Source organism: Podarcis gaigeae (genome assembly GCF_964106915.1).
Source record: "Podarcis gaigeae genome assembly, chromosome: 5".
Lineage (NCBI taxonomy): Eukaryota > Metazoa > Chordata > Lepidosauria > Squamata > Lacertidae > Podarcis > Podarcis gaigeae.
Window position 1 is genome coordinate 2,285,846 of NC_139681.1, and position 27,827 is coordinate 2,313,672.

The following is a 27,827-nucleotide window of genomic DNA, read 5'->3' on the forward strand; positions in this document are numbered from 1 at the left end:
AGATCTTCTCCTTCGCCTCCCCCACAAATTTGTTGTTGTTTAGTCGTTTAGTTGTGTCCGCCTCTTCGTGACCCCCTGGACCAGAGCAGGCCAGGCCCTCCTGGCTTCCCCTGCCTCCCGCAGTTTGGTCAGATCCCCCACCCATCCAAGGCCGGCGGGGCACGGCGAGCTGTTGCTTCTTTTTGCTTCCCAGTGTATTTCTTCTCAGTAAAAAGGCAGGCCCGGCCCTCGCAAATGGGGATGCCGAGAGGGCGGCCCAGAGAAAAAAGTTTGCTCGCCAGTTGGCATTCTGGGAGCAGCTTGAGGTGCCCGCCACGGCCCGCGTTCCCACGTGCGCCTCCCGCGCCGCGACGGAGCCTCCCCGGGGCGGAGCGGGCAGGCCCCGCCTCGGCTGCCTTCGCTTTCGTTTCCTCGCGTTGGCGAGGCGCTGGCCGGAGCGGAGAGCGAGCATGTCGGACCCGGCCGTGTCTGGCTTCCTGGCCAAGCTGCTGTGCGCGCACGGGGGCCGCCTGGAGCGAGGCGCGCTGGGGCAGCAGCTGGAGCTCCCCGAGGAGCAGCTGCGCCAGATCCTGGAGGAGGCGGGCCAGGAGAGGTTTCTGGTGCGCGCGGAAGGACCCGCCACTTGGGTGCTGGCCGTCTCCCCGCTGCGCCTCTGCGTGCGCAAGGAGTGTCCCGGCTGCCCGCAGCTCCACCTCTGCAAGCTCAACCTCAAGGGCCGCTGCCGAGCCAGGTGAGGGGGCTCCGGGCGGGGCGGGGGGGGCGTCGGAGAAAGTTCCCTTGGGGTGGGGCCAACATGGTCATGCCCCAGACCCGGGGAAGGGCAAGCAGCCTGGCAGGCGGGGCCCGCGACTCACATCCTAGGAGCCCACACAACACAAAACACTCTGGCTGGATGGAGGTTTTATTTTGTTTTTTATCTTATATTTTGGAAATGCACATCCAGCCCCCCCTAAGTTCTTTGGGGGCCCCCAAGAGAGTGGAACCCTAAGCTATAGCTTGTTTAGCATATGCATAATCCCGGCACTGGCCATACCGGATGCCTGACGGGTCTCTTGCTTTATTTAAAACGCTTATTGTCTTAACAATAAAGAAAGGTGGTTTGGGGTAGGACTTGGGAGGCCAGATCCCCACCCAGCTGCGCGGCTCAGTCTCACCTGCTGTTATTATTAAAATTTATATGCCCCCCTTCACCCAAGGATCACAGGCTGGTTGCCAGGAGGCAGAGGACCAAGACATCATCTGAAACTCCTTGGAGGAAAAGGTGGGGTGTATGGGCGTAGCCGGGGGGGGGGGGCAGGGGGACAGAATCAAATCTGAGGTTCTGCCTGCCTAACAAAAGCCTCCCCACCCCCAAACAAAAATCCTGGCTATGCCCCTGGTGAGATGTAAATGCAATAAATGATTAAATCCAAGTGCTTTGGATTCCACTGTTACTAAGAGGTAATCCTGTACTTAAATCCCAGAAAGTTAAAAGTGCTTAACTCTTCCCCCCCCCCCGTGTTCTCCTTTCTAACCGTTTGTGTTTCTTTAAAATATTAAATATCTTCTGTAGATAATGAGAGCCAACAGTGCTATAATGATGAGATGAAGCCACCCACAAGTTAAGGGATTTTAGCATCTTACTGAAATCCAAGGGATTTGGAAGTGCTTCCATTAAATGCCTTTCTGGAACTAGATTAAAATGGGGGTCAAATGCACTTGACAATACTTGAGTTGCAACTTGTAATGTTTATCCATACCCACTCAGAAACAATCCTCTATCCTGAAAAATAATGCCATGCCATGCTTTATAAATCAAAGTGTTTGGGCTATTTAGTTTAGCCCTGAGGGTGGAAGACTGATGCTGACTAGGCAAAATAAGATGGCATGCACACATTACATTTAAAGTACTGTGTTTATGTGAAGCTAATGGGCCATCGAATCTAATGCACACCTCAAATTTCAAAACCTTGAAACCAAAAAAGTATTTGCTGGCACCATCAAATCTAAAGTGTACCCTAATTTTCATGACATAATTTGGCCAAAAACGGTACGCATTACATTTGAGTAAATACGGTATCCAGGGAACTCACAGAACTACAATTCCCAACAACCATAACTCCCAGGATTCTTTGTGTGGGAGGCAGGTGCTTTTAATGTCTAGTGTGGATGGAAATATGTCTTAAATTGTAAAATCAAGCCTGTTTAAATTGTAAAATCAAGCCTGTTTTCGAACAGAGTACTCTGTTTTCGACATGTACTCTGCTTTGGCACTCCTGCATATAATACTTTATTTAACATTCAAAATAGTATTTATAGTATTTAACATTCAAAATAGTTGATACAGTGATACCTCGGGTTACAGACACTTCAGGTTACATACACTTCAGGTTACAGACTCCACTAACCCAGAAATAGTACCTCGGGTTAAGAACTTTGCTTCAGGATAAGAACAGAAATCGTGCTCTGGCGGCGCGGCAGCAGCAGCAGGAGGCCCCATTAGCTAAAGTGGTGCTTCAGTTTAAGAACAGTTTCAGGTTAAGAACAGACCTCTGGAACGAATTAAGTACTTAACCCGAGGTAGCACTGTAATTAAATTTATAAAATGGCTACCTTCATCTGAATGGAAGCTTGGTGAGGAACCACCCATGTAGCTTCTGTGAGGGTCTGGTGATTCATCATTTGTGAATCCTGCTGCCCCCAAGTCACATGAGAAGCGAAACTGAAGGCCAGCAGAAGTAGCAGGAAGGAACCGAAGGGCAGAGTCTACAGGTGTTCAGTTGCCAGGGAGCTGCTGTGTTTGGCTTAAGTTTCGATTCTCATGTGAGCTGGACTGGGAAAGGTGGAGCCTAATCTGTGCTGGAAACTAAACAAGCCTTTTAAGTACAAAGGAAGGCAGATCAGAGAAGGAACATGTCCGACGCCGTTGTGTGCAGTTTCATCACAAAGATCCTTTGCTCTAAAGGAGGGGGCTTGGGCTTCAGTGAGCTCCCCTCGCTCTCGGGGCTGCCTGAGCGCCAGCTAGAGGAGATCCTGCAGGATGCAGGGAAGGAAAAGTTTCTGGTTGTCCCCCGGGACTCCTTGCGCCAGGTGCTGGCTGTGTCCCCCGTGCGGCTCTGCCTGAGGAACAGTTGTGGGGGGTGCGAAAACCTCCATATCTGCAAGAACTACACCAAGGGCAGATGCTTCAGGCCGGCTTGTGGCAGATGGTGAGTGTGAAGGAATGAGAGAATCTGTTGTTATGGCACAATGATAAACTGAATACTGTAGCAGGGAAATCAGCATCTTACAAAGGGAAAGCTTGTGTCAGTCCCCCTCCTTGATCGCCACAAACACAAATGTGCCTAGGCAAACTGATTTGTGACAAGAAAATCCTCCAACTTTGAGGATACACCAAATTGCTGACTTTTTTTTACTGAGTGAACTCTGACTTCTCAGATTTCAGCAGGCATTGCCTACCAGTGTTTATCAAATGTGAGTCTCTAGTTGTTGTTTGACTACAACTCCCATCATCCCTAGCTAGCGGGACCTGTGATCAGGGATAATGGGTGTATAGTTCAACAACAGCTGGTGATCCAATTTTGAGAAACACTGGCCTACACGCTTCCTTCAAGAGTATCTAAACGACTATAAAGTGCTGAACACCTGAGTTTTGTGTGGGTTTTGAGAGAAGAAATGAAAAGTGAAGTTCTCAAGAGAACTGAATTCTTTGCCCACTACCACATTCTATACCTTTATGTACATCTGCGGAATTGCAACATATAAGAACCCTGGATATGCTACAGTAGAAGTACTACTAGTAAATTCTATATGAATTGTATTTAGATAATTTTGCCCTGAAGCAGAAAGGGATGTCCAGTCCTTCGGCACCAGTGTCAGATTTTTTCCCTTTTTCTTTATTTTTATTTGAAAACAATTAATTTTATACAGTCTTAACATTAGAAGGTTTTACAATGATAATAACCCAAATACAGTCAAGAGCATATCTCATATGTTTTCAGTAAGTAATGGGTATGGGGGGAGGGAGGAATTGGGGTGCATCTGGAAAACTGTTAAGGATATATATGTGACTTAAGAGGTTAAAATGATGGGCTCTAAAGAAGGAGAATAGTATTAATGAAGAGCAAAACAAAGGATTTTGTGAAGAATTTGGTACTACTGAAAACAGTGTCAGATTTTCTAGTGTCAGCATTGCATGGGATTCCAAATAGTTTCAAGTTCCTATGTGCTTCCAGCAACAGATGTTTAGCTGTCTGGGTGACTACTAGGTAACAACTGTTTTTTCCCCCACTTGTATTTTTTCATGAGTGCAACTCAAAGGCACAAACTACACAAGCCCTTGTAGTCAGTGTTAATGAATTTTTCCTCATTTTTTCTGAGGTGGAGATTTTGTGTGACTCATAATATTGTTGGTCCAGGGTTGATTTGCTTTGTACAAAAGCCTTTTCATTTTATTTTTTTAACCTATATAACCAGTCCTGCAAGGAAGATTTCATGAGTCTCCTTCTGCTGATCCATCCAAGCAATGTTATACATTCTATTGTCCTAAAGAAGCACTGGGAAATCTTCCCCACTTCCTTAATTTAAGACTAGAATGAGAAAAACACAACAGCCTGAGGGGTTGAAAGACAAAGCAGAGAGATCATGCAGTTAAACCATGGCTGGTGAACCAGTGACCCAGATGTTGTTGGACTCCAAGTCCCATCAGCCCCAGCAAGCATGGTCAATAGTCAGGGATGGTAGGAACTGGAGTCTAACAACATTCTGTAAAAGCACAGGCTTCCCATACCTGATCTAAACAGTCAGGTTGGAGCAATTTTAAACAAGTCGTTCCTTGATACAGTATGAAGAAGGTGGTTTTTTAAAGTCTGAGCTGTTTGCTTGTGTTTTTAAATACCATCGTCACTAATCTCTTGGGTTGTTCTTGTAAAGTATCCTGTCAGTCAGACTTTGACCTCGGTGCCTCAGAATAAACACTGAATTTGTTTCTAGGAGCAAAAATTCAGCTCCTGGATTGTTTGGGCCTTGAATCAGATTCCAAAAGGAGAACCAAGAGTAGACTCAATGGATTGGAATCTGCCAGAAATAATGCATTAGGTGCAGACACTGAAATGGTACCTTAAGCTGAAATCTCACAGCATGAGAATTGGGTGGAAGGTATTCAGTGCGATTACTAATTTACCAGCCTTATCAGTGTGGTGACTGACGTGTGTATCTAGGAGGAGGATTTGCATTTTGGAGCAACCTTGAGCAATGCTGTGCAATGCTGACCACACAGTGGTGGAGAGCAGGCTCTTCCCTCCCCACAGCAATAGACCCCCAGGCAGTGCTTTGCCTTCAGCTGCAAGAGTGAGTGGCAACTATTCGCCTCAATGAGGCACTCAAGGACACGGTTGTGACACAAGCTAAGCATTCTCTCTGCCATTATTGATGTTTGCAATGCTGAGGATCTTCAAATGTTTTACCTCACCTTGGCATTTTGTTTCTTGGTCACTTTAAAGTAGGGAATCTATGGCCTTTAAGATGCCTTTTTCCACAACTCCCATCATTCCTGACTATTGGTCAAGCTGGCTGGGGCTGTTGGGAGTCCAAAAATATCTACAGGCCAAAATTTTCCCATCCTTGGTGTAGAGTATGCAAGAATTTGGAAAATGTGTTCAATAGAACAGAATAGATAATACATTTTTTTTAATAGTACATTATTTCAAGGACCTCAGGTTATTGTACAAATTCAGGATTTGTAGCCTACAAAAAAGTGAAGGGTCCTTGGAATATATAGATGCTCACTCCACATGCATATTCCCAGGTATTTCTGATACCTTGATTATGATTTTTCTCCTTTTACTTTTATCCCAGGGCATGCAAGTATTCTCATGAAGTTTTTTCAGAGGCTAACCGAAAAGTCCTGAAGGCTCATGAACTTTCTGGGCTCAATGAGAATGAACTGCGTGTTCTCCTCCTCCAAAATGATCATTTTCTCTGGCCTGATGTAAGTTATGAAAATACTGTAGCATCACCTAGATGTTTGTTTGCCCTCTTCTATAGGTTGCCTTTTTAACTGGTTAAGGTGAGGAAACAGAATGGATGATGACAAGAAATTTTTGTAGAATTTCTGCATTATGAAGTTAGATGAGACAGGGTTAGCCACATTTGTTTAATCGCGTTTCTGTCCCACTCATGTGTCAAGAACCTTCACTACAAAATATGTGCATGTGTAACATGGTCAAAATTCATTGACACAGGTCACACATTACTTATAAGCATAAGAAGAGCCTTCTAGATCAGGCCATCTAGTCCACCATCCTGTTTTCATGGTGGCCAAGCAGATGCTTATGGGAAACCTGGAAGAAGAACTTCAGCCAAACAGCTTTCTCCTCACTTGCGATTATCAGCATCTGGAGGAATGCTGCCCCTGGCAGAAGAGGCAAAGCAGAGCCATCGTGGCTCGCGGCCCTTGCTAGCCTCATCCTCTGTGAATCTGTCTAATCCTCTCTTAAAGTTATGCCACTCCCAGGCTTGTTTTTGTTTGTTACCATGGTGTGTGTTTTTATATTGAAAACCACCGTGTGGTCCTCAGAAGGACAGTGTAGAAATTTAAATTTAAAAGTAAGTAAAAGCCTTCCATGTTGCTGGCCTCACTGCTTCTTGTAGGACCAAATTCCCCTGTTAACTATATCCTTCACTTCCTTTTGTTTGTCCTAAATCTTCAAACACTCAGAGTTTTTGGGCGTTCATGAGTTTTAGTGTTATGAGAGAAGGAGAAAAGCCTCTGTGTCCTCTCTGTCCATACCAGGCAACATTTTATGCACCTCTGTTGTGTCTCCTCTACTCTCCTTTACACAGAAAAGGCCCAAGTGGAATCTCTCCATCCTGTTGATCATTTTAATTGTCCTTTTCTGAAACTTTTCGTGGTTTATTTTTTGTGACTCAGCAAGATCATAACATTTCTTTCAGGGGAAAAATCAGATGGCCCAAATATCCAAGCATAGAATCTTTTGCCATAATTTGTGGAAATAACTAACAGCATGTTCACAGCAAACAGTAAAAAATCTCCACTGTCTTCAGTGCCCCTTGAAGAGGGTACTCTCTGTAGGCACATGTATGCACACCCAAGAGAGGCGAAGGCCGAGTCCTCCGCCACAAGCTGTATTCTCTCCCTCCGGAATTTTGAAGAGGCCTCCTCTTGCTGTTACTACAGTTTGGGTTTGTAATCAAATTGCAGACTAATCTGTCAGTATAACCCCTGCCACATGCCTTCTTCCTTATGTGGAGTTTCTGTTGCCTGATTAATTGCTTGAACACTTTTTCCATAGGAAGAAGGGAACGCCAAATGCAAAATTGGCATGTTGAAGAGAAGAGTTCAGCTGATCTGCAATTATACTTGCTGTGTTTTTCAAATATCACCCTGTGCTCACCCTGCTATATAATCTGTAATATCACTGGATGCTACCTACTAGGGCTGGGTGATATATCAGTATATCGCCCCAAACCAGTTTGAAGTTCATATCACCATACTGTTTTCAGAATTTTCGACCTGGCAGTCCATCGCAAATCATGGTGTGTAGGTGTGCTATGCAAAAACCATGCCACGGGAAAAACTGAAGCCAACCAATGCCTCTACATAACTCCATCCATACTTCGGACATCGTGATATATCAGTATAGCACAATATTACCTCGTGTATGTCTGGGTATATCGCCCAGGACTGGTATGAGGAGCAGACCACAGTGTCAGCTTCACTCAGTGGTATATCGCTGGTGAAACCACCACTGCTGAGTCCCTTTGCTAGCGACTTGCTCCAGCGAGTGTTGCTAGCAGAGGGACTCATGAGAAGTGGCAGTTTTACAAGCAATATATCGCTGAGTGAAACTGCCATCCCACTCTGTGGTTGCCGCTCCCCTCAGCCGAACAGTTAAAGGCTCACCGAGCCCGGCACTGCCTCCCGCACAAGTGGGGGGAGCAGCGGGGATGGCTCTGCTGGGGATACAGAGCCCTCCCCGTCCCTGGCAGAGCCGCAAAAAGGAGCCCCGTTGCTCTCCCCACAAGGAGGGGAGCACAGGGGATGACTCAGCTGGGGATCAGGAGCCCTCCCATGCCCCACTTAAGCCGTACAAACAAGCTGTGTTGTCCCACAGCCCACTAGGCACTGAGGTGAAACAGCCTCAGCTCCTGCGGTCGGGGCTGTGGCAATTTCACCCAGCGCCTTGCAGGCTGAGGCAAATGCAGCTTGTTTTTTCAACATTGCGGCATATCGTCAGACCACAATGTTTGGCTGGCGTTGAAAAGCTGAAATCGCCCAGCCCTAATACTGTGATGCTGACAACCAGATATCTCCCGGCCCTACTGTCTACACATTTTAAAAATTTATCTTTGCAACGTAAGTAGGAAGTCTTCAGCTTCTGTATGTGATACAGCTGCTAAGGATATTACCAAAACTGGTGTATTTGTCCACATTACCTGCAATTCAGACCAGTGCAGTATTAATTGAAATTCTTGTGTGTTTCTTACTTTCACTTCCTGTTTCCAGGTATGCAATTTCTACAATAAAGGGGATGGGAATTGTGCCCAGCAAGATAATTGCACAAAGCTTCACATTTGCCGGTATTTCCTGAGAGGGGAATGTAGGTTTCCTAAGTGCAAGAGGTCTCACAACCTTTTGCAACCAAATGCTCTGAAGCTGTTGCTCGAAGGAGGAGTGGATGATCAAGTGGCCTGGAACATCCAGACAATCTGCGAACACAAAACTGCTGTCCTGTCCAGAGAACTGGGTCCTCGCAAGGGTGAGTGATTTCTAGGAAGGGGCTCTAAGAGGGCATCATGTACTGCTTGCATCACTCACTCTGGCGTGTGAAAGGACCTCATTTCTCCTCATCATTTGAAGCCCCTTCCCATTCTTTCAGGTAATTTTGCAAGACCTGCATCAAGTGGAGAAAAATCAAGTGCAGGAAATCCGAGAGAAGCCAGACTTGAGCAAGCATCTAGTATACCTAATCTCATGGACCTCAACCTCGGCCCTGACCAAGGTGAACCAATTTACTTTCTTAGCAAAGGATCCAAGTTGATTGAATTAGGCCTAAGATAGAATATCTGCATTCTCATTGCAAGATACAGGGATGAGCTTTAGCCCCAATATGCAGTATGAGTCCCCTTTTAAACTTACATTGATCAATTACCAACTACATTTTTCAGCAGTTGCCAGAAATTTGGGTAACGCTGATGTTTTCATAGGTATGTGCCAATAAACTCAGATAAATTTGGGGAATGGCACAATATACAGTGGTACCTGAATTTTTGAGTGTCTCGGAAGCCAAACGTTTCAGTTTTTGAATGCCAAAAACCCAGAAGTACAGCCGTACCTCGGAAGTCGAACAGAATTCATTCCGGAAGTCCGTTCGACTTCCAAAATGTTTGGGAACCAAGTTTGATTGGCTGCAGGAAGCTCCTGCAGTCAGTCGGAATCTACGGAAGCGGCATTGGACATTCGGGTTCCAAAGAATGTTTGCAAACTGGAACACTCACTTCCGGGTTTGTGGCATTCAGGAGCCAAAACTTTCGAGATCCAAGGTATGACTATAATGGCTTCCATTTTCGAACGCACCTCGGAAGTCAAATGGTCTTCCAGAACAGATTACATTCGAGAACCGAGGTACAGTGGTACCTTGGGTTAAGAACTTAATTCATTCTGGAGGTCTGTTCTTAACCTGAAACTGTTTTTAACCTGAATCACCACTTTAGCTAATGGTGCCTCCCGCTGCCCCCGCACGATTTCTGTTCTCATCCTGAAGCAAAGTTCTTAACCCGAGGTAATATTTCTGTGTTAGCAGAGTCTGTAACTTGAAGCATATGTAACCCGAGGTACCATTGCACCACTGTAATATATCCCACAAACAGCGCAGATTGCATACACAAACTGCCACAGTATGTTACAGTGCTGAGTGCTACTGCTCCAATTTTGTCAGACAGCCATTGTAATGGGTTTGGCTGCACAAATAAATAATATTTGACAGCCATGCTTTTGCTCTACTTTAATCTTTTCCACCAACCCCATCCAGCATTTTATGAGTCCTCAGTTCTCCCCCGCATAATGGTGGTAGTGGTGGGTTCTCAAAGCCTGCTGATGTGTCCCTGTTACATGTGGATGGTCCTATTCTGGACTGGTAAGCAGTTACATATGACTACTGCTGCCACCACATATTTGGTATATATATTTCTCTCACACACAATAAACTAGTTCTGTTGCATGTGAACTGACCCAGACCCTGCAACCCTCCTTGTGTACCTCCTTGGCGAGAGATCTGGAGAGCAGCAATATGAGACGGGCCTCCTTGTGGAATGCCTGGCCTGGCACCTTCGTTGCATATCTTTAGGCGCCAGGCAAAAACACTCCTCTTCTCCTGACCTTTGGCTAATTAAACAATCTGTGGCTTTTAAACTCTCTGTGTGGCGAGGGGTGGGTATTGTTTTTGTTTGTTATTATGGTTTGTATTTTTGTGTTTTTATATTGTAAACTGTTTTGTGATCTTCGGGTGAATCCCTCACTCACCCAATCCCAACACAGTTCCCGGGGGGGGGTGGGGAGAAAAAGGTGCCCCTGGTGCCACGCCCACTTCAGGTAAGATTGTGGTGGATCACACTTTGTCAGTCTTAAAATTAGGAACAGTGCATTGTGCCTTGTAGCATAATTTAGGGTTGATTCCCTGTACTCCTAATTTGCATTAGCCTTATCCTGAACTGACAGTGTTGCTGGCTGCTCTTTGTCGATGTTAATGTGGCTTTTTCAAAAAATGAAATTTTTTATTCAGAATTTTAATAAAATACATATAACAATAAACTAAGAAATCCAAACAAGGTATAGTGGTGAGTATAGTTGCCTTCCAAGCAAGGCACATATTTATACCTCTTTGCATGTTTTATCACGTGATTCTTCTTAAGCAAGGTTTACTAAAGATTATGTTCCTTTATTTCTCCCCCCGTCCATCTTTTACAGGTGTCAAAGCCACTCCTTGTACTAAACCACCTCAGAATGCAGAGAAGGAGAAAAGTGATGAGATATGTCTTTTCTATGTCTGGCGGTTCTGCAAAAATAAAAGTAAGTCCCAACAGAGAAGCCCAAGGCCAGTTTTCCATTTAGGCCTTCCTTCCCCAGCAGTAATAATGCTTTAATTTGCTTGGCCAACTTTGCTTACATTGCTTCCACCTCCCCATTTGCCCACTCAAGAAATGGCCTTGGGTGCAGCAACAGAATCCAGTGTATCAGAACGAGGGGTGAGGGTGTCAAAGAAACTGGAATGCTGGGACGGAGAGGGGGCTGGAGCTCTCTGCTCCCCCAACCATCACATTTGATGGTCATATTATTTGTCTGATGAAAGGATATGCCAGGTATTGATTTGTAAATGTTGTTGGCATGTCTGCCTCAAGGCTCAGTGGAGTGTTCACCGGGGGGGGGGGGGGGGGTTAAGTCACACCGCTGTGTTAGCAGCACTGAAGTGACCTCCCTGGGGTGTAAGCCTGGGCTGCCCACCCTATTTTTTATTTTTATCTTAATTGAGTAGTGATGCAGCCATTGAACGAGTGACCAGGTGCTGTTACGGGCTATTCAGTAGAAGCTTAACCTGAGCAAGGCTGCCGATGGCAGGCTGCCTTAGGAATGAGGAGTCTGTGTTTTTGCTTGTCATGGATGAGATCAGCCTCCTGAAGCAGCTGCTTCCTGGCCCTGTCTTGCTGCCTGATCTTCAGTGGCATCGGGGACCAGGAGACCTCTTTACCAGCTCTGGTTGTAGTTCATCTTCTCAGATAAGAATCTGTCTAACTACCATCCTTGGAATCCTCCTGCTAGATTACTGTGATCAGTGTGAGATGGAAGAACGTATAGCCCAAAGTTTAAGTCACTTGTTTGCTTTTGAGTCTTGACTCAAGTCTTGCTTCCAGTTCAGGAGAGTGGTGCCTTGCCATTCAGACCATGAATGTTCTTTGACTCTGCTCTGATGCTCTGCCCTGTTCCCTGAGAAAGGGGGGGGGAGAGGCTCTGCTTGATGTTCTCTTATTTCCTCAAATAAAACGGCAAGAGTTTCTATATAGTGGCATCCACACTGTGGCATTTCCTACAAAAATAAACAAGGGTTGGATCTGTGTCCAGACTTTCTGCTCTGCATCAGTTCACACGCTCATTTGTAAGTCTGTTGTCCTGTTTCCACATCAATGTCAAAATGTCAGTGTCAAAAATAAGAAGACATATAAATTCACTTTTTTTACAAAATATATTTTGTATGCATTTACTAAAAAATAAATGTATATGCGTCTTAACCGATAATACACATTTTGATACTTTTTTCATAATATGTTAAAATCAAAAATGGTTTGTTTATGCTAAACAAAAGCATTAAAAATAAAGTGAAAATACAATGTCCTCTTTTGCAGTTAAATCTTAACTTGTCCCCCACAGAGAAAGGTGAACCCTCCCAGCTCTCGCCTGGGAACTTCCCTTGCTCCCCCCATCCTCCCCCCAGGGAGAGCTTCTCTTCCCTCTTCTGCCACAGGTCCTTCATCAACTCTCCATCTCCTTCATTTGTGTGTGCTGCATTTTGTGATCGATTATGTGGGGTGGGGCTTACCTGGATAAAATACCCAGTATTTTATTCAATTTGTCACCCCTGCTCTTGGGTATACATTTGCTGATTCTGCTTGTTTGCTCATATGTTTGTGTTTTCTCTCTTTTTAGCATAATTTGGCTTTTTTATGGCTTTTAATAGCAGCTGTGTTGGCCACTTTCAGCATTTTGTTAAGGAAGATATAAAACATACAATGTTTTACAGACATGCAGAAGTTGGACTCTGATTAGTTTTGTTTTATCACCTTGCATATCATTTGAAGCAACCTGTGACTCACTTTTGCTTGTTCTCTTTGCAGCTAACTGTAACATGATTCATTATGATATGCCTTATCGATGGCAGGTACAGACTGCAAATGGTTGGAAGGATTTGCCCCGAAGAGAGGAAATAGAAAAAGCTTATTCTGACCCAAGTATTACCAGGTATAAAGCTGGTCTTGGTATTCCACAGATATGTGCAGACGTCTGCCAGTCAACTGGTCCCACAGACATGCTTAAGCTGAGTGGGCAGTTGCTGCAATGAAGGAGGGCTTGCCTGGAAACACTCCCCACCCACCCCCAAAAAGGGGGTGGGATGAAGGGGAAAAGAGTCTCTCGCTGAGGGTGAGTGGCTTGGAAGGAAGCTATCTACAGTGAGGGGGGAAAGTATTTGATCCCCTGCTAAATTTGCCCTCTGACGAAGAAGTGATCAGTCCATAATTTGAATGGTAGGTTTATTGTAGCTGAGAGACAGAATAACAACAGGAAAACCCCCGGAAACCCAGAAGACAAAAGTCAGAGATTGATGTGCATTATAATGAGTGAAATAAGTATTTGATCCCTTTGCAAAAGATGACTTAGTACTTGGTGGCAAAACCCTTGTTGGCAATTACAGAGGTCAGACCTTTCTGGTAGGTGGCCACCAGATTTGCACACATCTCAGGAGGTATTTTGTCCCACTCCTCTTTGCAGATCCTCTCCAAGTCAGTGAGATTTCAAGGCTGATGTGTAGCTACTCAAACCTTCAGCTCCCTCCACAGCTTTTTGATGGGATTAAGGTCTGGAGACTGGCTAGGCCACTCCAGGACCTTAATGTGATTCTCCTTGAGCCACTCCTTTGTTGCCTTGGCTGTGTGTTTTGGGTCACTGTCATGCTGGAATACCCATCCTCGACCCATTTCCAATGCCCTGGCTGAGGGAAGGAGGTGCTCACCCAAGATTTGATGATACATAGTCCTGTCCATCGTCCCTTCGATGCGGTGAAGGTGTCCTGTCCCCTTAGCAGAAAAACACTCCCCCCCCAAAGCGTAATATGTCCCCCTCTATGTTTGACGGTGGAGATTGTGTTCTTGGGGTCGTAGGCAGCATTCCTCCTCCTTCAAACACTGCGAGTTGAGTTGATGCCAAAGAGCTCGATTTTGGTCTCATCTGACCACAACACTTTCACCCAGTTCTCCTCTGGGTCATTCAGATGTGCATTGACAAACTGCAGACGGGCCTGTACACGTGCTGTCTTGAGCAAGGGGACCTTGTGGGCTCTGCAAGATCTCAGTCCTTCATGTCGTAGTGTGTTACCAGCTGTTTTCATGGTGAATATGGTCCCAGCTGCCCTGAGATCATTGACAAGATCCCTCCAGGTAGTTCTGGGCTGCTTCATCACCGTTCTCCTGATCATTGCAACTCCACGAGATGAGATCTTGCATGGAGCCCCAGACCGAGGGAGGTTGACAGTTTGTGTTTCTTCCATTTGCTAATTATTGCACCACATTCTCACCAAGCTGCTTGGCAATAGTCTTGTAGCCCAGTCCAGCCTTGTGCAGGTCTACAGTCTTGTCCCTGACATCCTTGGACAGCTCTTTGGGCTCGGTCGTGGTGGCTACTTTGGAATCTGCTGGATTGATGGCTTCTGTTGACAGGTGTCTTTTGTACAGGTACTGTATGTAACGAGCTGGGATTACAGCTAAGACTGTACAGCTAAGACTGTAGATTACAGCTAAGATTACAGCTAAAACTGTACCTCCCTTACAGCAGGGGCTTCTAATCTCAGCTCTTTACATACAGTGAAGATACCAGGTAGCCTGACATTTGGCTGGTTGATAGGGGATCAAATACTTATTTCACTCATTATAATGCACATCAATCTCTGATTTTTGTCTTCTGGGTTTCTGGGGGGTTTTCTGTTGTTATTCTGTCTCTCACAGCTACAATAAACCTACCATTCAAATTATGGACTGGTCATTTCTTCGTCAGAGGGCAAACGAGCAAATTTAGCAGGGGATCAAATACTTTCCCCCCTCACTGTACCAGCTCCAAAAGTTCTCTTTCCCCTCCCCAGTTCATGAACAGATGGAATGTAGCCTTGGGGAAATGTTCGCTAGTGCTTGCTTGATAAAACCTGTTGGGAGGGTGTGACCAAGAGTGGGAAAAGTGAGAGCTGACTGCTATGTACAGGTTGAGCCCCCGTTGAGAATCCTAGCATAGGAGGAAGCATCCTCTGTAGTGTCATTGCACGAGGCTGCAGAGCTCGTAGGAGAGAATCTCGTTACTTTGAGAAAAGGCACTTTTTGCTTTAAGGAACCACAGGGGTCCAGTGACGGGGGCAAAGTTGGAAGACCAGCTACTTGCCTTGGGGGACATTGTTACAGTATGTGCTATGAACCCACATACCGTTTTTTTTTTCTCTATAAGACGCACCAGGCCACAAGACGCACCTAGTTTTTGGAGGAGGAAAACAAGAAAAAAAATATTCTGAATCTCAGAAGCCAGAACAGCAAGAGGGATCGCTGCGCAGTGAAAGCAGCAATCCATCTTGCTGTTCTGGCTTCTGGGATAGCTGCACAGCCTGTATTTGCTCCATAAGATGCACACACATTTCCCCTTATTTTTTAGGAGGGAGAAAGTGAGTCTTATAGAGCAAAAAATACGGTACTACAGAGAAGTTTAGGAACTTTTGCTGGAATTAAGACGTGTTTGTTATGAATATGTGTTAACCCCTAACCTTAATGCCCACAAGAACATCTCACACCAAAGGAATAAAGAAAGCTTGATTATATGAAATAGCAGTGACAGAATATATAAATGCTGCTAAAGACCGAAAAATTACAATTTAAGCAGGCAGCAACTCCTACAATACCCACCCCTTGTTATGAAAAGTGAAAGATTATTTTAAAAAGCCTACAGAAACGTAGGTGGGACGGTTTTGCTAGCAGGACCCATACTAAGAGCAAGAAATGGAAAGGGAAGAATAGACCTATCCTTAAGGCAGAGTGGGTGTGTGCTGTTCTTGAGAGTACTGAGAAAAGGAGAGTTCTTCTCTTTGGAACTGGAATAGGAGCTAAAATAGCTACTGGCTACAGGAAAGTTTTAGTAATATTTTTAGCTAATGCCTTTTAATAGGGAAGGGCGGGGCTTTCAAATGAGTAAATTCTGCTCATTTTTCACCTTGTCCATCTCCATCTTGCAAATTAGGAGTTTGGAAGAACTCTTAATTTCTTAAGGAGAAAATGAATAAGACTGGCCATCTTGTTTGCTTCCCACTCTGGTGTTTTGCTTTAACGGTGAATAACTGATCTTAGTAAATGATTAACTGAGCCTTGTCATCTTTTTGTCTGTTCCTTGCATTTGTCTTGATAGCCTCCTATTCAAGTGCAAGGTTGTACTTGGGCACTTAATTTGTATGGCATGAGGCATTTCCTGAATGTTGTGAACTGTCCTGAGATCTATGAGTATAGGGCGGTACACAAACTTAATAAATAATATAATGCCTTTAGGATAGTTTTGAGAACAGGCTGGGACCAGGGTTCAAAAATGGTTCAACGTGGAGGGTCTCCTGTCTTAGAATTAATGTCAACCGTCTCATTTTGCCATGGCCTAATCAACCACAGAAATAAGTTCAGCTTCACACCTTCTTGTTCACAAAATAACTTATTCAGAACATTCCCAGTCCTAATGATCAGGAAATAAAGAGCATATCCCCATGGGCTTACCTTCGTCTTCTCCATGCCAGTTCCATCATGGCAGAAAACTTGGGTGTTAGAAGGTATGATGATAATATATATTGGAAGATCATTAATTGTCTAATTAGAATGTGCAGTATTGTATCTGTAAAGTTGGTACCCATTTACAATTAGACATGTTCCCTCTTTCACATTTGCATAGTATTTCAGATCCAGAATACATCGATTTCAGCACCATGACCACTTCTATGTCCCGTGTTCGACGTCTGTCCACCCCATCATCTGTCACCAAACCTCCTAAGTTTGTAATGACAACAAAGTGGCTTTGGTACTGGAAGAATGAGCTGGGCCAGTGGACTGAATATGGGACACAGGTCAGTATGAATTCTGTTTGTCTCTGGTATTGTGCAGAATGCCTGCTGCCAAGGTCTCTGGACCTCTTCAGACATTACTTCTTGGAGAGAAATCTCAAGCCCATTAAGAGTCTCCAGTTTTTGCAAACATTGAAGACAAAGTAACATTTGATCCAGGCTCCTATTTGTTTGGTATCATAAGTGACCCCCCCCCAACAACTTATGCAAAAATGCTCCTTTGCACTATAATCCTATGTCCCACTGTGCTTAACGGTTTCCTTCTCAACAATAATGTTTAGAATTATACAGCTGGGCTGTCAGTATATTCCATTTGTTGTTGCAAGATATCTTTTATTTGAGGATTTCACTATAAAAGCCCTGTGTGCATCTAGGGCAGTTGTATTTAAATGATCCCTACTTTCATTTTAACAACACAGTAGATTATTTTCATTGAAGATAAGGTTCAATTTATAAATTTATTTTACACACACACACACACACACACACACACACACCTCTCTGGGAGGCTTCATAATCAAAGGTAAACATGCAGGAGTAAGGTATGAGGTTTATGGAAAACCCATACCACTTACGAGCTGTTCTGGAAAGGAGGGAATTTTGACATTTTTGCACTTAGACCATGGTAAGAATTGCCAACATTTGACACTCCTGAGCCCAAACCCCTTTCTCCAATTATTGCTGTTTCCCATTTTCTGATCTGCCAAAATTGTGTCGCTTAAGAACATAAGAGTCTTTTGGCAAATATACTTTTTATGGGTGGCTGGAAAAAGCAACGCTCTTGTGGTGTAAATAGTCTTTTGCCTGCTATCCAGCTGCATCTGTGTTAATGGGTGGGAGGCAGAGGCCTGAGGGCTGAATGTGCTCCTCCTGGCCTCTTCTTCTTGGGACTCTGCCCAGGCCTCACTGGTCTTGCTTTGCACATTCCTTGAGTGTCTTTGAATTCTGATAATCCTTCTTGCATTCCTTGATGGAGGATAGAGGGGTGGGGTACGTGTAGAAACTATTCTACTGTACAAAGGTAAAATTGAATCCTCCTGTTTGCTCACTCTTGCCTCTGACTCTCATCCACAAGTGGCATATAATGCCCAGAAAGAAATGCAGTTCTCTGGCTGAAACAGGTTCTCTACTCCTGATGTATTATAGAAATCATAGAATTGCAGAGTTGGAAAGGGATGCTGAGAGTCATCTTGTCCAACCCCCTGCAATGCAGGAATCTCAGCTGAAGCATCCATGACAGATGGTCACCCAACCTCTGCTTAAAAACCTCCCAGGAAGGAAAGTCCACCATCTCTCCTGGGAGTCTGTTCCACTGCTGAACAGCTCTTACTATCAGAAAGTTCTTCCTGATGTCGAGTCCTCCTTTTTTGTAATTTGAATGCATTGGTTTGAGTCCTACTCCGCAGAGCAGGTGAAAACAAGCATGCTCCTTCCTCCATTTGATAGCCCTTTAGATATTTGAGGATGACTACCATATCTCCTCCCAATCTCCTCTTTTCCGGGCTAAACATACCCAACTCCCTCAGTCGTTCCTCATAAGGCTTGGTTGCCAAGTTCTAAAGTCAGTTTCAGTACTTCGATTAATTTTCATTTGCACTAATGTGCATCCAGTAAGCTGTTTTAGCAGTGTTTGTATTTGCATGCCAGTGGTATTACATAAGCATTTCATTTTAAATTGGGAAAACACTTGGCTGTGCTGATCCTAATGACTTTCATGTGGCTTTACTTGTCACATTTCACATTTTTCCTTTACAGGGTGGACAACTCCAGGAATCCAGTTTAGGTTCTGATGATCTGGAGAATTTATTTCTAGCAGTTCCAGAGGGCAGTGTCCAGTTCAAAGCTGGCTCCCAGCAATACGAGATCAGCTTTAAAGGTACTGTAACTACAATGGCCTGCAGTATATGCAAAGTTTCCCAGAATTCCATAGCATCTAAGAGACTAAGTCCACCTTTGTATTCCATCGTAACATTTAATGCTGACTATGAAAATACCCACTTAAAGCTTAGAAATGATACACAAAGGAAGAATTGCAAGGGTGCATAGAGAATCTGCCATTCTGCTCTCAAATTCCTTTGGAGGTGTAAGACTTTTTAGTTGGCTTTTGGTGGCCAAAGAACAGCTGCTCTGCTTCAACCTTTCCTGTTAGAAAAACAGAAAGTTGGCTTGTGTTCTCTGACTTGCTGAATTAAAACATGTGTCCTCTTTTTCAAGATATGAAACAGAGAAACCTGCAGTATCAAACCCAGAGAGAGGTTCGGAGACGCCCCAAGTTTGTTTCCTCTGAAGATGTAAAGACAAAGAAGGGGTATAACATTTTTATCATCTTTTGCTTTAAAAAGCAGACTATCCAGTGTATGAAATTATATCTATCCATGCTTATACCCCAGAGAGACTGAATAATTTCATTACACACTTTGGGAAAACGTGCTGTCTTGTTTTTAGTCCCCTTATGCTACCATAGAGTGTTTGGCTTATGTGGTTTCTGGCCATGGTGCCAGACGATGATTAGAGCCTAGTTTCTCAAACTAGGATTTGGTAAGATGTCCCTGGAATGAGACATGTGAGAATGGTGGATACATAGTTCCAGTGAGAGGTAAATAAAGAACCCTGGATGAGACAGGCTGCCCCCACACGACCACAAATCCTTGTGTGTTAGCATTTTACCTTCTCTCTCTCTCTCTCTCTCTCTCTCTCTCTCTCTCTCTCTCTCTCTCTGTCTCTGTCTCTCTGTCTCTCTCTCTCTTCTCTCTTTCTCTCTCTTTTCTCTCTTCCTCCCTCCCTCCCTCCTCAGCTGCTTGACATACAACACAACATTCAGTATGGGAAATTACCTATATACAGTGGTACCTCTGGATGCGAACGGGATCCGTTCCGGAGCCCCATTCGCATCCTGAAGCAAATGCAACCCACATCTACACGTATGTGGCTCGCGATTCGCCGCTCCTGCGCATGTGCGTGACATTTTGAGTGCCTGCGCGTGCGTGAGCAGCAAAACCCAGAAGTAATGCGTTCTGTTACTTCTGGGTCACCGCAGAGCGTAACCTGAAAACACTCGACCCGAAGCTACTTCAACCTGAGGTATGACTTGTACATGTATTGATGAGCAGGGGAATCACCTGCAGCTGAAGACAAAATGTATTACTTGTGATAAGTGAGTACAGTGGTACCTCTGGATACGCACACCTCTGGTTGCGTATCCTTCAGGATGTGAACGCAGCAAACCCAGAAGTATTTTTCCGGGTCTCACCCCACACGCATGCACAGAAGTGCTCTACTGTGCCACACGCTTGCACAGAACAGGCACCTCTGGTTGTGAATTCCTCGGGATCTGACCGGAGCTCTGGAACGGATCCCGTGAGCAACTGGAGGTACCACTGTATTGTGAAAAAGAGCAATATACAAATCAAACATAACGTCAGCTGTCATGTTTACAGATAAAACAGTTTCTTATTGCAGGCGGCGGCAGCCATGAGGAGCTGCTGCATTTAGAGAAAAAGAAGCTGCAGTCAAATATGTTCTCTCTCTTCCCTCCAGCCACACAAATCAGGCTCCAGCGCCCACGCCATTCACAGACTATCCAAACACCTGGGATAAGTCAACACTACCTGCAATTGGGTACAAGGTAACTCATTTACTGCAGGAAAGGATATAATTTTTCTAGGCTGACACTTGTACATGTCATTAATGCCGTCTATGTTTAGAAAGAAGATAGTTACATTTTTCTTTAGTAAAATGACAAACGCAAACATACACACTTGTGGGATCTGAACTAACAGTGACTGACAAGGAGCAAGACCTTCAAGGTGTAGAGGATTTCTTAGTGAAGATTTCTGTCAGCTGATCGGTGGGTGGGAGACTGGGAACCACTGAAATATTAAATGATATTGTGTATCACATTAGGATTTTGTATAACTGTTTAATAATGTATAACTGTTCAATAATTTTTTTTTTTAAATTGAAGGCAGTCAGTTTTCTCTAGGGCCCTGGGAATACATTCAACACATTGTGATACCTTTCGTTTTAGGCTGTTGAAGTCATCAAGACGTCTCCTGAATATACTAAGATTGAGACTCTTTTTCAAAAGACAATGAGCAATTATGCCATCGATAAACTAAAAAGAATTCAGAATCCGTCCCTTTGGCAAATCTTCCAATGGTTTGTTTCCATTTTCTCACATTATCCTAGTCAACAGTGCAAACCAGATGTTTGATTATTTACTGAAAAGCAGCATATGAGTTTTAAAGTATCCAACAATTTCTCTCCCACGTGGCTCATTCAAAATCTTCGTCTCTCAACTTGGGGAATTAAATTTTGAATGGCAAACAGCTGAGGGGCGAAGCTTAAAACTTTAACTGCTTCTGTTCTTTTTAACTACAACAGTCCAACTATAGTCAGGTTGTTCATGCACCTCACGTGTACAACCTAGTTGGTGCTGATAACTTTGCCTGCATCATATGAAGTTTGGCATGGACTCTTAAATCTTAGCACCTTCAGCTGCTTGGGTTAAAAAAAAAAGCTTTGAGGACAAAACTGGATAACTCACTAATCCTGGTTTTAGACACGGGCACACTGTAAACAACAAAACGTAAGTCACTTGCTTTAGAGTAAATGTAGTTCCAGTGCTGTGATTCCCTAGAAACAAGAAAAGCACAGAATATGGCATAGATTTCAGAATCTGTTTCCACAAACATTTGCCATTTCATTTCACGCAGCCTGACATCAGTGCATCCGTCATGTAAGGTCATCAACACAATGCCTATCAAGGACGTCTCTGGGCTGACACTTTCCTAAGTCCTGATGGGGATAATAATGCAGATGATGATAACAGTGCAGGGTGAGGGGTTGTAAACTGTACCATAAATGCAAATCTTTTCATATTGCTGGCAGAATGAAACACATATGTGAAAGTGTCATTGTATTACAGTCAAGAATTTATGGGGGAGACATTTGTTGTGTAAAAAATAAATGAACAAAGTACTGTCTACTCTCATCGTGATAGCTCAGTACTGAGCTCTTATCTATGCTCAGCTGGACTTCCTTGGCGCTTTCCATTTGTTCTGGTTATCTCCCCTACTAAACTGGTGAAGATGGCCCTGAGGAGTGATTACTGCTTGACTCCTCTACCTTTCACAGAGAGACCAGGGCATGGATAGAAACTGGCCAGCTGTGCCAGCTGGAAACTCCCAGAGTGTTTAGGAATCCTTCAAATCTCATTTGATCCAAATTCATGGGGCAGATTTGGCCCATCACTCCAGCAGAGGGCAATGGTTGCTGCCTGCCTAAACTTCAACAGGAAGTGAGAAACGTTTGTTTCATTCTAGGCAAAAAGAACAGATGAAGAAGAAAAATGGGGGAAAGGCAGTGGATGAGAGACTTCTGTTCCATGGGACTAATCCTTCTAGCTTGGAGGCCATCTGCAGTGACAACTTTGATTGGAGAATCTGTGGAACCAATGGAACAGCCTATGGAAAAGGTATGTAGAGTGTTAAATAAGATACCAGCAATCTCCCTGTAGAAGCCGTCACCACCCCTGCTAAAAACTGAAACTCAAAAGCTTCAGTAGTTTCCAGGGAAGAGAGAGATAAACAAGGGTATTTCCCATTTGAAAGGATGTTTTTTAGATCAATGATGATTTCCCTTAGGGATATGTTCCCGTCTTTGATGTGAAAGTTGAGGACATTAAAATCTGAAAGAGCAGATTTTGGAGTTGTGATGGCCAGGTATGATTAAAAACTTGTCAACGTACAGTTCACCCTCCACCCCAAAAACAAAGAGGAGAGTGATGTGAGGGCCATAGCTGTCAAGTGTCCCTTACTTGAAGGGACAGTCCCTTATTCCAGTGCCATGTCCCGCTGCTGTCCCTTATTGATGGATGTCTCTTAAATGTCCCTTAAATGATGTCCCTTAAATTTCAAAGGAAGCAGCTCCTCTCCCTCCCTCCCTCCCTGCCGGCCAGGGAGGAGGGAGGCTCCAGCTGTGTTGCTTGGCTGGGTTGCTCACCCAATAAGAAGTCTAAGAATGACTGGGGGGTGGAGCTTGCATGCCTTGTGTGTGGCTAGTTAATGCAAGCTGAGGGGTTTTTTTGAATGCTGGACGCCATTTTGTTGCACGTGCTGCTGCAAACTTTGCAGTGCAAAGCCAGGCCAGGGAGCCATCTTAAGCTGAGGCTGCATAGGCCTTGTGGTGCATGTGATTCAGATTCTATTCAGTTGAACCTCTGGTTACAAAGTTGGTTGGACAGTGTTCTCGAAGCTTACCACCATGAGTTTAACCAGACTGCAGGAAGACTGGAGTGCCTGAAACAGGTGAGGCTGCAGGTCCCTTATTTTGGCTGCTGGTCCCTTATTTTCAAATCTGTAAGTTGACAGCTATGGTGAGTGCTGACTTCACTCTCTTCCAATTTAACTCCCTTTCATCAGTGGTGGCTGGGAGCCCTGTGACCTGTTCAGGTGGCATGGCAAAGCAGGTGGCTGAGCCATCGCTCTCATGAGCCCTGGGCAGTGATCAGGAATGTTAGGACCTGTAGCTGAGCAACATCTGGCTCCACCTGGTGTGAAGTCCCATTGGTTTCAGGGGCACTTAGCACACACCAGTCTTTCTCACTGAAACAAGTGGGTTTTAAAAGTGCTTAAATTATGAGTTCAATGTGCCCTATTGTTGGTTTTAAAATATGATATGATAGGATATATTATTACATTACATTACATTACATTATAATTTATACCCCACCTTTTCCCCTGACAGGGATTCTTAGTGGCTTACAGATAAAAATAAGAACAGCTAAAAGCCTAGGGAGGGAAACAATTAAGCATTGAAATATTTCTTTCACTCCCCCCCCCCAATATATTAAAACTATACAAGTAATTACTATAAAAACAGCATGGCACCAGCCCTTCCTAGAAGATGATTCAAATCCTATGAGCGCTTACATAGGAGTAAGTTGCTCTGAGAAGACATGTAGAGTTGCACAAGACAGGTCCCTGCCCAGAGACGTTTATACTCTAAAATGTAACAAGAGACACGTTGAGGGTTGTACTGTTCATCTTCTTTCCATTCAGCATACATGTTTCAGCCTTGGCCCAGCCATTGTTTGTCTGGCTCACCTCCTTGACATGGATGTTGTGAGGATGCAGTGGGAGAGCGTCCTGTTTTGGCACACTCAGTTCCTTGTGGAAAGGACAACATACGGATGTGATAAGTCACACTTTGTGATAAGCTGCCATTGTGGTGGAGAGACGATTGGTTCTCATCTCTGTTCAACCATGAGACTGATGAGCTGCCCTTGGGACAGCCATTGTTTGGTCTCCTGGCTGGTGGTGTGAGGTGCCTTGAAACAAATGCAGGATTTAAACAAGAGAGTCACCTCATTTTTATATAGTTTGATTTTACTATTTTTCAGAGTTTGATCTCATCCTCTATAAAATAAAATCAGTCAGATGCAGAACTAGAATAGTGGGTTGCACGTGAGGCAAAACAGTTAATGGACTGTTCGCACTTCGTATTCCAAGGGATACTTCCGGGATCTGCATGTTGGAAAGTGCCGCCTATCAATCAGACGTGGGTTTCATAGCTTTTATGTGAGAAAAAACCATAGTCTGTTCAAGGCTCTGACTGACACAGACTTGTTCTACCGCCTCATGCTCTATCTTATGGTAAAGAAGGGATTCTTTTTAAATGTCCCCTAGTGAGTTGATTGGTAATCCCAGTCCCCAACAGTGGTGTAAAGGAAGATTCCAGGATTTCTTTAACAAGCTCATTGCTGCACATCGCAATGCCTTTCAAAAATACTTTTTTAGTATCCTATCCTTCCAAGAAGCCAGATGGCTGTACATTTTTTAAAAAATAAAATTTATACGCCACTTGATTGTAAAAAGCCTGAAAATGTTTTACTAAAAATAAAACTGTAAAATCAAGAAAAAATCACAACCATACTCTAAAATATGCAAAAGTTAAAATACTAGAACAGATTTAAATTACCTGAACTTTCTAAGCATTTGGGTAGGTTTGTCTAAACAAGAAAGCTTTTTAGCAGGCCCTGAAAAAAGTGCCCAACCATGTTCTTATCAGTGCAGAATGACCACTATGTGGCACCTGTAGTAATGCTAGTTTCACCTCTGGAAGCCATTGAGTGGGCAGGTATGGTGTGAGGCGAGCTCATGGGTAGTCTAGTCCCAGGTTGTGAAGGGCTTTATATACTAAGAGCAACACCTTGACCTTGGCCCAGTAGCAAAGTGGCCAGCAGCACAGATCTCTGAGCACAGGGCTTAGATGCTGACAAGGTCTCCTCCTACCAGCAGTTGTGCTGCTGCTTCTGCATCACGTCCAGGGCAGTTCAGCCATCCAGTCTTGAAGTAGCCAGTGAGCTACTGTGGCAGGTACATGGCTGTTAACCATTTGGATCCTCGCTACAACCGTGGAGTAAGTGTGACTGGCCGACCCCTGGTCCTTTAGTGAGCTTCCTGGATGAGTGAGAATTTCAACCTAGGCCAGCACAAAATCTGCTCATTCAGCCGCAGGATTGGGTTGGATCTGTCAGTATATTGAGTTATGGAAGGGACTCGCTCAGCACTTCATGCAATGATTTCCCTCATATTAAAATATAGCACATAATGCTCAGATATTTTACTATACAGTTGCCATTGACCATGGACTGGCCCAGCTGACTAATTTCAACTAGTATTTTTATTCACTTTATTTAAAATGGGTGATAATCGAACATTAGTTGTACTCAGCATAGACCCATGGAAACCAAAGGAATCAAATAACTTCATTGTTTTCATTCTTTGAGACAGAGCCAGAGCTGGGTGAACTTGCGCCCCTGGCAGAACATCCAGATTGCGCCCCCAATCTTCTTTCTGCCTCTCCTCCAACCCCCCTATTCAATTCACCCTCTATTTAAAACCTTTTCCTATGAAGCAATAATAAACATTTTTATTTATGGACATATTTTTGGCCGATTTTGCACCTCCGTCCTTGGTGGGGACCCACCTCACACATACCCTAGCTATGGCCCTGACTGGGAATGGATCTACTCTTGAGTATGGCTTGGTTTGATATCACTTTATTTTATATACCATCTCAAACCATATCAAGGCAGCTTACAAATCTATTAATTCAATGTTAAAATATTCATTAAAATCTGGGGACTATTACTGCATGGAGTACCAAGTACTTCTAGTTGTCTTTGTTTTTAATTGCTCCATACAGGGAAAGCTTTCATCTAATTTCCTTTTGGTTTTAACTTTTTCCCAAAGACTTAGCAAAAACACTTGTGGTTTGAAATGTCTTCAGCTGCATGAAGTGTCAGCTGTCAAAACCTGTGTCAGCTCTGTTCACAGCACTCAGCTTTATGTGTATGGACTTAACGTTTTGAATCCCTGCCCCTTGCTTCTTCCTAGGAAGCTACTTTGCCAGAGATGCATCCTATTCCCACCACTACTGTCCACGGGATGCAAAGGTGAAGGCAATGTTTGTGGCTCAGGTTCTGGTCGGTGATTTTGTTGTGGGGAATGCAGCGTATACTCGTCCCCCAGAAAAATCCAGCGGCATGATCAACTGTTATGACAGCTGCGTGAATGATGTGGCAGACCCATCAATTTTTGTCATATTTGAGAAGCCTCAGATTTATCCTGCATATCTGATCTCTTATCGTGAAGACGGACCGTCAGGTTATGTAACCATCGCAAGAGGAACGACCTCCGGGAGGAGCACCACCCGGGTACATCTGCAGCAGCAGCACCAGTACCAGTGGGTGCCTTCATCTCCGCCAGCTGCAACAAATTATGTCCCTCCCGTATCGGTTGCCACAGCCACAGCCACAGCCCGCACTGCAACTTTCACTCCCAGCTACCTCCCGAGACAGATGGCTGCCAACAACAACAAAGAAGAAGAAAAGAAATGTGTTATATCATAGACAACTAGATGGCGTTTTCATTGCTGTTATGTATAATGTACGTTCTGAAGTCTTGTTTTGTAATGAATCAGATTTTGGGGAAGCAATAGGTCTCTTCGGGTAAGTAAGAAATGTTGAATCATTGCTGTAGGAAGACAGGAATCAGATACTCAGTTTGTATCAAGTAGCAGTGTTAAATACACTGCATGAAGGTTTTACGGAAGCAATAGATCTCTTCAGATAAGAAATGATGAATCATTGCTCTTGAGGAAGATAGGAATTGGATATTCAGTTTTTATCAGTTGGCAGTGCTAAATGACACTGCATGGAGAAAAATGGATAACTGAATAGTCCATTATAGATGAAGCTGTAAAATTGCAGCATTTTTAATGTATCTTACTGGTTTCATATGTTAAATAAAAATAAGTTTAAAGCCATTGGAATGCTTAGATTTCAATGTCTTACGATCTTTTATGGATAAGGTTTCATATGTCAAATGTGGTAGGACACACTGATACATTATTTTCTGTCCTACTAGATTGATATTAATCTGCGTTGTACCAGAGATATATTCCGAATGGCTGTATCAAAAGATATTCCTGTGTACTATGGCACAGTACAACTTCCTGTCAAGCGTAAGACTTGGCTGGTTGTGATACTCTTTATTTCATTAGTGGCCTAGCATATGCTGTGAAAATTAATAAGCGGTGTTGGATGGCAAAAGATTTATTCCCTTTAGTATTTTAGCTGAGCAATATTATTACGTGCCTTTGATTGATACACATAATTGTACATGAAAAATAGTTTCCTATTAATTAGCAGAGCAGAAGACTTTTGACATGAAAGGATGCATAAAAAAGACTATACTTGGTTTTTTATTTTAATAAAATTACTTGAAATGTTATTGGTTTGTTATACAATTCTGTAACCCAGCACATCTGTGAGTGGTATAAATCTGTTTGCGGTTAGTGCGGAAAAGCCCGAACCTAGTAAAAACTGAGGCAGTGGGGTGGTGACAAATAAAAGAATGGAACACTGAA

General features: G+C 43.9%; 1 protein-coding gene and 1 long non-coding RNA gene across 3 annotated transcripts in view; both read left to right on the plus strand.

Annotated features, from left to right (window-relative positions):
• Positions 1-27,827, plus strand: part of LOC310844659 — a 153,743-nt gene that overhangs the window by 42,653 nt on the left and 83,263 nt on the right. The gene's annotated exons all lie outside the window — the stretch shown is intronic.
• LOC310844581 (protein mono-ADP-ribosyltransferase PARP12-like) lies at positions 322-27,691 on the plus strand. 2 transcript variants are annotated; one of them, XM_083738747.1, is made up of 14 exons: positions 444-2,191; positions 2,345-3,188; positions 5,836-5,968; positions 8,507-8,759; positions 8,880-9,002; positions 10,967-11,068; positions 12,886-13,009; positions 16,724-16,895; positions 18,648-18,768; positions 19,107-19,200; positions 20,430-20,517; positions 20,920-21,050; positions 22,217-22,368; positions 26,294-27,691. In XM_083738747.1, the coding sequence occupies exons 2-14, from the start codon at positions 2,893-2,895 to the stop codon at positions 26,806-26,808; spliced, it is 2,304 nt and encodes a 767-aa protein (XP_083594873.1). In that variant the 5' UTR covers positions 444-2,191; positions 2,345-2,892; the 3' UTR covers positions 26,809-27,691. The 2 variants fall into 2 exon arrangements, with proteins under 2 accessions (XP_083594874.1, XP_083594873.1); XM_083738748.1 differs by lacking the exon at positions 2,345-3,188 and having other exon boundaries at positions 322-730.